At 33.0% G+C, this 11,069-nt stretch overlaps 1 protein-coding gene across 3 annotated transcripts in view; it reads right to left on the reverse strand.

The window, feature by feature from the left end:
- Nucleotides 1–10,116, reverse strand: part of LOC105218594 (probable beta-hexosaminidase fdl) — a 41,042-nt gene extending 30,926 nt beyond the window's left edge. The window contains exon 1 of one of the 3 annotated variants that reach the window (XM_011194291.3): nucleotides 9,522–10,116. Coding sequence is in view for 2 of the 3 variants with exons in the window: in XM_054234905.1 (XP_054090880.1) it covers nucleotides 8,503–8,552 (50 nt within the window). In the remaining variant the exon portion in view is untranslated. Of the gene's footprint in view, nucleotides 1–5,179; nucleotides 5,565–8,502; nucleotides 8,708–9,521 lie in introns of those variants that run through there. The other 2 variants (XM_054234905.1, XM_011194289.3) reach the window with 2 other exon arrangements.
- Between the last annotated feature and the right edge of the window lie 953 nt (nucleotides 10,117–11,069).

An 11,069-nucleotide genomic window follows, 5' to 3' on the forward strand; every position in this document is an offset into this window, starting at 1 on the left:
AACATAAACACGATACAAGTAATCGATATTTCGAAAATTATCGATAAAAAGTATCGATAAGTTTTAAAAACTATTACAATCGATACAAGGTAGATCAAATCTTGTTATCGATTATATGAAATCGATAAAAATATCGATAACTTATGAAATATAGAAACGAGTTATAGTTAAATATCAGAGATAGCGTCAACTAAATTATCGATGGACACAAATTAATCGATAGAAGAGGAATACATATGTATATAAATATAGAGTTCCCAAAATTAACTTTTTAAAAATATGGCAGTTAAAGAGCTTCGGACATTTTGGAAATCTCAATTTAACGTCAATCAGATTCTTTGAACAGAAACAGAACTTATTCGACACCTTGAATAGCCAACTCGGCAGTGTTCCACAAATTTGAGGAAAATTTTTTATCGCTACAACAACAAAAATAAATTGTAAATGTGTTATCAGCATTGCTGAAGCTTCATTATAGAAATAATGAAACACAACCCGCCTCTAAACTGTTGAACTAAAATTTATCTATGTATTTTGAAATAAATTTTTGCTTGTCTGTATGTTTGTAGACATGTACGCTGTCATATCGATTTTGCCTAATGACCAAGTTTGAATGGCAGACAATCGATAAAGGCCGCTATCCGCCACACTTTTAAAAATGGTAGAGTGCAACCCATAATTACCGTTCGCCTTTGATGTGCGAGTATTTGTTCACATGCAAATCAGTAAGAGTGCAGCGCACAAGCGTTTATTTGTCAAGTGTGGCGTGTGTTGAAGATTAGCGCCGGCGTATGAAGACTGTCAACTAATGATATTGAATAAACAAATGGGAATATATTTACTAGAATATATCTAGACATCTACATATATGAATCTGCATGTATTTGTGTGTGCAATTGTGTCACTTATAACACGTGTTTGTTGTTGTTGTTGGTCAGTTTGCGTGGCAGCTGTCACACTGTGCAGCACAGTGGGTGGCATCGCCTGAAAGTGGTGGGTACTCGAGTAGTTCGAAAAGTACACATGTGGTTATATACTGGGTGGTGCAACTGAACTTAAATTTCAGGAAAGCACGAGAAAGAAATTTATTTTTGTTAGTTTGCGGAAAAGAGATTGAAAAATATTATTAGATTACTACATTGCCTTCATAGATATTGCCTTCAAGAAATTAATAATATCTTTGTGGAGAGATTTGCTTGCTACATTCATACTGTAAATGATCATACTCTTTATACGCTTTTTAGTTCAAAATATTAAAAAAATCCCAATAAACTCACAACACCCTGTATTCACCATATACCATTTTAAGTTGGTCAAGGCGTGTGAAACAGCGCCTTGCGTGTTTATTGCTTTGCCGGACACAATGCGACCATGGCGTTTATATTTACATATGTACTACTGTAAAAGAGACCGCAAATCTAATTCGCTTCATTTGCATGTCATCTGCATATACATTTGCATATTTCTGCGAGAGGTTGGGCGGCGCTGTCTAGTGGTTAATGGCAGAAAATCTGAAAAAATAAAAAAAATTATAAACAGCAAACACAAGGGTCATATGAACACTTTGTGCCAACACACAACACACATTATCCAGTTACTAATGAAACTGTTTAGGCACCTCGCAAAGCAAATCAAGTAAGTGTGCCAAGTGCAGGCAACGAGCGGTCCAATAGGCTGCCAAGCCAAGTCAAGCGCCAAGCGAAGGGACGGACCTGGCTTAGCGGGTGATGGCGGGTTTGCAGACAATTAAATCGACGTTGCAGCGACGCTGACTGACACAGGTGTATGGTAACCTTGAAATGTAGGCCGTGTGCGCATGATTGCATGCCACCAAGTGCATTATACATATACATATACATATGGCTGTGATAAGCTGCAGCTGCAACTAAGCGCACAGCAAATGTGGCAAAAATGGAAAAAAGAATAATAAAACACAATGCACATGCCAGCAATTTTAGTAGCTATCCTTTCAAGGATAATAAGCCAATGTATAATGTGGCAAACAATGCCGTCAACACATGTAGTAGTACCGTTAGTATGATGGGGGTTTAATGCATGCAACATGCTTAAGCATTTTTTCATTGTATTCTTTGTTTCTGCTTATTATTTTATTACGGTTTTTTTGTTTGTGTTGTAGTGGCTATGGAAAGGTGCAACGTCGCGTATGCATAACCTGCAGCAGCACACTTCTGTGTAATATTTCAGTACAATGACACAGCCAATCACTCATACCACGCGTACACCGCACTGAGTGTGGACCAGCAGCAACAACAACAACAACAACAATATATACTATGCAGTATTGTATTGTGGCAGCAGACGCGTTGCATGCGATATCTTGCTGCAGTCTGCATAATGCGGCTTAATGAAATATGCATGTTGGGTCATTTGACTTACTTATAGTACATATAAAAATACATACATATGTATGTATGTGTGTGGAAACGTTAGATTGGTTCATGACATTTACTTTTTGAAGATAATTTCATTTAAATGTTGACCGCGGCTGCGTCTTAGGTGGTCCATTCGGAAAGTCCAATTTTGGGCAACTTTTTCGAGCATTTCGGCCGGAATAGCCCGAATTTCTTCGGAAATGTTGTCTTCCAAAGCTGGAATAGTTGCTGGCTTATTTCTGTAGACTTTAGACTTGACGTAGCCCCACAAAAAATAGTCTAAAGGCGTTAAATCGCATGATCTTGGTGGCCAACTTACGGGTCCATTTCTTGAGATGAATTGTTCTCCGAAGTTTTCCCTCAAAATGGCCATAGAATCGCGAGCTGTGTGGCATGTAGCGCCATCTTGTTGAAACCACATGTCAACCAAGTTCAGTTCTTCCATTTTTGGCAACAAAAAGTTTGTTAGCATCGAACGACAGCGATCGCCATTCACCGTAACGTTGCGTCCAACAGCATCTTTGAAAAAATACGGTCCAATGATTCCACCAGCGTACAAACCACACCAAACAGTGCATTTTTCGGGATGCATGGGCAGTTCTTGAACGGCTTCTGGTTGCTCTTCACCCCAAATGCGGCAATTTTGCTTATTTACGTAGCCATTCAACCAGAAATGAGCCTCATCGCTGAACAAAATTTGTCGATAAAAAAGCGGATTTTCTGCCACTGATTTTGGTAATAAAATTCAATGATTTGCAAGCGTTGCTCGTTAGTAAGTCTATTCATGATGAAATGTCAAAGCATACTGAGCATCTTTCTCTTTGACACCATGTCTGAAATCCCACGTGATCTGTCAAATACTAATGCATGAAAATCCTAACCTCAAAAAAATCACCCGTTATTTATAAATACTTTTGTAGCACATTCGGGAATGCAAGTTTAAATCTCAAAATTTTCAATGTAATTTCTTTATAATAAATTTGAACCAAATAAATTATTTAGTTGAAATGCCAATAAAATTGAGATTTATTTAACATAATTGTATGCTTCAATTATATTCAGTAAACAATATAAACATATTTTATTTATTATAAGTCATAAAAATTAAATTTTTGTAGCAGGGTTGCCAACCAACTGAACAGATATTATAACTAATATATATACACCACAGCTTTTTCGGTAAATTCTGCAAACTGATATATTACTTGAAAGATTTTTTGATACCCTTCAAATTGTCAAACATTTGAAAATACGAAAATACTAAAATATACGATATATGTATTCCCATTAATTAATAACACAAAAATTTAAAAATTAAAATTAAAAAAAAATTAATACACTTTATTATTAATTTATTGATTCATTAATTTATTTATTTTATATTATTCATTTTCCGTTGTGTTCAAAATTTTTACAGTTGTGTTCAAAATAATAATAGTGCTACGAAGTCAATATTTGAATTTCTTATAAAAAGTTTATTAATTTTTTTCCGTGTTGAAATTGCGTACGGACATAACAGAAACATTAATTTTACATATTATATGGCTTTTATTAATATAAAACCGAAAAATTTTTCATTAACAATAATAAAACTAAAACAACTCGAAAATTCGTGTTTCAACAAATAGTAGTATTTCACATCTTGGTTTAAAAAAGTATCTGAAACATAGGTAAATCTAAAAATTATGTATAGATTCAAAGAATGGGGGGAGATTGACTAGGCCTTCATAACAGATTTTAGGTATTTCTTCCCAAGAATCCTTCAATATTACCCAAAGTTCGCGATTATTACTTTTCAGAATATCACCCCATAGGTTATCTACGGAATTGAGGCCGTACTATTGCGGTATGACCTTAATCCGTTTGATACGAAACCACTCCTTGGCTAGCCGACTTGTATGTTTAGGGTCATTATCCTGCTGGAAGACCCATTTCAGAGGCATTTAGTTTTCAGTATAAGGTAACATTGTTCTATTCAAAATAGCAACGTAGACATGTTGATCTATGGAAGTGTAGATATCATTGTATTGGGTCTACAACTTTGCATCCGCCGTTTTCCAATAGTTTTCTCTAGGGGCAAGCACTGATCGATTAAATCGGTTTTTTTTATATCGATCTTGGACATTTGTGTCAACATTAAGCCAACAAAATATTTGTAGAGATCTGTTTGCATCCCACACTTATTCTCAACTGAAAATGTCACTTTTTGAATCGAATTCTCGACATTAGCGGAAAATTTTGCTTTTCTTTTTTAATTCCAAGAAAAGTGCGGCTGAGGCTCATCGACATTTGTAACCGTTTTTATATAAAAAAAAAACCGCGGCACCAAAGTTGTAGACCTAATACATATTCTCGTGAACCTGTGCCTCCAAAAAGAACGAATTTACTTTCATGTTTCCATAATATATTTCGTCTCTTTTTCCAATTTCAATGATACGACTCTAACACACGCACTATTATTATTTGGAACACAACTGTATATATTATATTTTTAATTGTATATATTTAGTAATAGTTCAGTTGGTTCATCACTAATTAGTCAATTAATTTAATCGTATTTCAATATTTTGATTTTTTAATATTATTTATATTTTAAATGAGTAGTTGTCACTTTTATTTATAATTTCAAATGTTTTTATTATTTCCTCTTTAATTTGTTTTCCAAAAAAATATATTTTCATTCATATTTCCACATTTCAATTTATTTCATTTAGATTATCCACCTTATGCATCGCACAGCAACACAACAAAAACAAACATTTGAAAATTGCATATTTTCCGCCTACCTGCGCGCCAACAGCATTTTTCTCATTACACTCGCTAGTAATACGCCCGAAAATTTCGGAAGAGCTCCGCTTCCAAAAAAACAGCGAACACACACAACAAATTAAGCAACTAGCAGCCGAACCCGATTTAGCTGCTATTTAGCGACGTCATCCAGCAGCGCAATAACAAAAACACAACGCAAGATGATGAATACGTGCGACCGGCTCAATAGTGAGCTAACAATACGCCAGCAAATCTTCGTCGAACTGCCATTGTTGGGGAAGTAGTTACAACGACAATCACTACCAATTGGATTCGCACGTTAATTACAACTGAAACGTTGGCAAAATGATGCGGCGCTAAAGCTACGGACTATATTAGTGCCACCAATGGCCGCAACACCCAACACCTCAGTGGTGCAAAGTGAATGGACACAGCCGGGGCGCTGCCACAGACACCAACATCGACGCGGCCGACGATGTTGCAGCAACCGCCACCGCCGCCACACATTGTCTGTGGGGAGGAGGTGGATGGGCGAATACACGCTCGAATAAGGTGAGCGGACGCGCACAATGTTGGTCACAACGGCAACAGCTGTTGTTAGCGTTAATAAATCCCCGAACGTACGGCTGCCGGCATGTTTTAACACATTGCCACATACATATATATACAAATATACATAAACATATGTATATACGTCAAATATCAAGTGCGGACAAGTGGGCTTAAATGTTGCAATCCATACACACCTCTACATATACATATATATAAGTGTGTACATTTGTATGGGCGACAAAGTGGCACAATTTAAAAATAGCTGAACTAGGAAAAAAATGGATTAATAAATTTGCAATTGAAAAGTAAAAGATATATTGTGTAGGAAAAATGAGAAAATCAACTGAAATGTGAAACAAAAGCACAAAGTATACGAAGCAAAAGATCAATTAGTACATAATTATGTATGTATGCCGGTATGTGTGTGTGTGTGTGGGGAGCGAAAGTGGGTAGGTGATGAAAATAGATTAGCATGAAAGCGTATAAATAAACTGTTGGCCATCTATACCATACACGCGGCAAAGTGAAAGGAAATATTGTGATGACATACTTTGAACCGCAATTAACTGTTTTTGGAAAATATGTAGTCAATTAATATTTACAATATTTTTTATTTATTTTTTTTATACAAAAATTATTTTTTTTTTTTAACAAAAATTATTATTTTTTAACTGTTAAAGTAATTATATTTTCAAAACTAAATTAGTACAAATTAGTTAACCTTAAGTGATCATTAACAAAACAACTGTGAGTGACCAAACTCAGCAAATAATGTATTGGCTTTACTGCCTTAAGCTTAAATGAGCTACATATAAAAAAATTTTAAATTCTATAGTATTTGTGAAACCTCATTTGCTGCTGCTGATAACTGTTTGCACTTGAATTGTGTACATTTTCAATTTTTAAACACATACAGCATTCAGATTGCAAGCAAATAGCAGCTTATCGGAAATAACGGAAATACTATACATGAATAAAATGTATTAATTTTTAATTTCTTGCTAATATTAATAATATTTCGTTTATAAATATTTATAACTTTAATAAAATAAGTAAAAAAAAACGGATGTTGCTTGCCATACTTTCTCTTGTCGTGTAGGATATAAATGCAAAAAAATTATCAATAACAAAGTATGCAGTTGTACATAAATATTTCAATTTTTCCTGTGCGAGCAATAATGGCACGTGTACATGCATTTTCTCAAAAACAACACAACTGAACCAATGACCTAGTAATCCACACACACACACAGACAATAGCCAATACAATACGCATTTACTGTTTTTGTTATTAAAATAACCAATTAAATTGTATACTGCATACCACTTTATATTAACAAAACAATAAACAAATTGAGCAAATCAAAAAATTCAACACTTCACCACACAAACAACAAATAGAACGTTTAAACAAATCATGTGTAATTAAATCAGAAGTAATGATTAATCAAATACAAACAATTGCGATAAATAAACAAAAGTGCCTACAAACGGTAGACCACCAAAAAATTTGTTGTTACCTGCGACTTTTTTTTATGTGCGATTAGATACTATAAAGGCGCAAAGTTATTATCCAAGCGGTCAACTTTATTAGCATTCCTTTGCGGTTGGGTTGAATGAACTAAACGTAAAAAGTAGAAGAAGTAAACAAAGGCAAAGACAAAACCAAAAACTCAGTAAATATTTGTTTTTGTTTTGCTGGTTTGTTGATACAGGGTTGTTCATATTAACCGCAGCGGTAAGAATGCTAATAAAATAAATATAATTGATAATGACGACGGAAAAAAATAATTATTTCAAGTTTAATCAGTATTCAACGGATTTCAATAAGTTTCTTTTTATGAATTGTGCACTTGTATAAATATATGTACATACATACATACATATATACTATAGATTTGCTTTTATTTAATTATTTTACTTATTCTCTCTTTCCTACTTTTTCGCTTATTAGCTGTTTGTGTGTGTTATATATTTACTCAAGTGTATTTTATATAAGGAATATATCCGAATTGCTGGTCAATGACGAAATTTCCAAACATGCGACATGAGTAAAATGCAAAATAAATGATAATTGTTAAGTTCACGCGTATGCAAAATATATTTGGGATCGAATTTTGAATATTTGTGTTTAATTTTATATAACATATGGATGCTTTAACATATTATAGCATTCAAAGCAGGAAAAGAATTTGTATAAAGAAATAGTAGAGGGAAGAGTTAATAGCCTATTGTAGGCTTTAAATAACTTAGCCACAAAAATTCTTTCGCAAAAACACTTAAATCAGATATGTACTTGCACCGAAATAATCTTAACCCTTAAAAGCCTGATAACTCCGATTGATTTCCTATAGCCACTGGACTGTCGTCATTGTCAGTACACATCTGTAAAATATTGTCAACACATTCCGGGTCTTCTTGATTATAATATTCACTATCTGATCCCAAATTACGTCGAATCGCGAAATAGTGACATATGGATCAGCGATGCTTTCGTCGTTAGAAAAATTAGTTTCACAGTCACTATACGATCAATCAAAATCATTAACGAACTTTTCGGGATCATCCCGATGAATAAAACGATGTACCCCTCTCTGACATTCAACATTATTAAATACAAATTATGCGATTTTTTACACTTTTATTAATCACTTTATTATAATTTTCCATATTGAAGTAAGAAAATCTACTTCTCTATTGAGCACCTGATGGTCCCTTGAGGAGGACTATTTAAGTTTTATTTCGTAAAATTTAAATTTAAATATTTAAAATTTTTATCAACACTTACATCAAATTAAATAGTAATAATGACAAAGATTCCAAATATTCGCTTCTCATTAATTACTATTACTTTCGCACTAGTCACTTGAAAGTACAAAATTTTTCTTGAAATTATTTTTTCGATGCACTCTTACTCAAGTCAAAACGTAAATGAGTACAAAGCTCACATATAAGTGACGATTGAACTAGAAGTTAACGAATATATCAAAGCAACACGTTACGCGATGTATTATTTCAAAATGCATATTTATACATGAAAATTTAAAAAAAAAAAAATTTCGTAGAACAGCCGGCGTTTAAGTGTTAAGAAATAACAAATGAACTGAATAATTTTGAGAAGTCCTTATTTTTATTTTTTTTATTTAGACAAAATATATTTTTGGTAGGTATCACTGAAAGCAAATAGTGTGTTAATATATTCTTAAGAGTAAGACATTTGGACTAATAGACAATTGAAGTAACAGCCTTTCAAATATTATCACAATTCAGTTGTTGAAAATATCTTTTTTTAAGAGAATTATACTAAAAATTGAGTTCGTTTATATGCATAAAAACATGCACAATGAGGTAAAAACTTACAAATTCAAAAGACATAATTCATATATTATTCAAAATTTTAAAAGTAATTTTAAATAACGTTTAAGTTCATTAAATATCTAATGAAGTGGGGAAGATGCTTGTAACAGCATATGTACATATGTATGTACTTATAGGATTTCCCAATTTTATACATATGTATGTTACTTATTTATTGTTATTTGTTGCTAAGTTGAACATCAAGCACTACAAATTTGAGTATGTATTTAACGCCATCTAGTGCTTCACTTATGTGAATCCCATTCGACTGTAAAATTAATAGTGACTTTTCTTTTGGTTCAACATTAAATTTTACATTTCTACTATCGCATACATCTTTTTAATGACATGGCTTCTTCACAAAATTTTCCATGCCCCACACTTCAGCAAATGGTTTTGGTTGCGCATATGATACATACATATGTACACATATACAATTTGAATATTTACCTTAGTGGAGTCAATTTGAGGCAGGCAATCAGAAGACGTTTCTCATATCCTAAAATCTCACACTTAAAGGCACTCTCCGCTGCTGATCCTCCCGTTTATATTGCAATTGTATCCTTTTGCTTTACTTTATATTATGCTGTCTGGGCAAAAACAAAAATGCAGTAATTGGCACGAGATGAAATCTTCGTCACAGCGTTAAACTGAACGTTTACATTCGTTTTACAAATAATTGATGGGAAATTTTTCTATTTCGATTTCGTGTTATGTTATGTTTAAATTATATACATTACAAATTCATAAATTGCTGAATATGCAATTATTTCACACTAATTACAAAAAACCGCATAGGAACGCCAACAATTAACAACTCGGAACACCGGAGTAGATACTCGCTACGCACGTAGAATACACACTACACAGCAGAAAAAAACACTTTCAAATTCAATACGAATTCACATATTTATGCAGCATACATTTTCTGGTTTATATAAATTAAACCATTTCTTTCACTTTTGTCACAATTTGCTTAAACTCTAAAGTATTACAAAATTCCAACAGACACCACAAATCAGTTTTGCATTAATGCAACTATTTATGAATCTACGGTCGGAAGGTAAATTGGGTGATTTTCGACACTTTGACAGTTTACTTTGTGTTCGCAATTCTTGTTATTGTTTTGCAGAGAACTGACAGCTGCATTGCCGCTGTGTGGAGTGATGCCACTTTTTTATAAAGCGAAACCGTACACATTCAATTGAGGGTGGTTGAAAAATAGTGGGAACGTAAAATATAGTGGTGAAATGTTTGCCAATTGGAAGGTACTGAAATAATTTGTAAAATATTATAATTATTAAATTAAATATTAAATTTAATATACATTATTTTATGTATATATTATATCGATTTTTGAAGATTTTGACTAATTTCAAAATTAAACAAAAGATTAATAGTTCGAATACTTTCAAATGGGTTTTAAAACTTAGACGTATGTTACGTATTAAATAAATAATAAAATAAATTAACCATAAAGCAACACAACTAGATAGGTGTTTGTTCGTGTGTATTTAAGTACTTAAAAATTAATTCATTGTTTTCGCGCTCAGCTTTGCATACCCAGTAGTGAACTGAACTAGTTATAAACTACTTCACAACTTGTATGAATTTCAACCAAACTGGCACAGGAAATTTCCTTTTTTCCATAGCAGCAACTGTACGTTTTCATTAAAAAAATAAAAAAAAAACAAGAAAATCTCTCACAAATAACAACAATTACATAAACCCGTGTATATGTACGTATATATGGGTATGTACTATATATTAATACTAGTAATATGTACATCCATGTCTTCATAGCCATCTGTCATTTATACCTCATCTAATATTCTAATAGCGCATTTGCACCCCAAACCGCCCTCAGTGGCTCATGGTATACACACGGCAGCTTTTGTACCTGTTATACACAAGTGCATGCACATACATACGGATGTATATACTGTTACGAATTATCTCAAAATCCATGCAATTCCAACAAGCTTCTAAAACTAAGCG

Source organism: Zeugodacus cucurbitae, chromosome 6 (genome assembly GCF_028554725.1).
Source record: "Zeugodacus cucurbitae isolate PBARC_wt_2022May chromosome 6, idZeuCucr1.2, whole genome shotgun sequence".
Lineage (NCBI taxonomy): Eukaryota > Metazoa > Arthropoda > Insecta > Diptera > Tephritidae > Zeugodacus > Zeugodacus cucurbitae.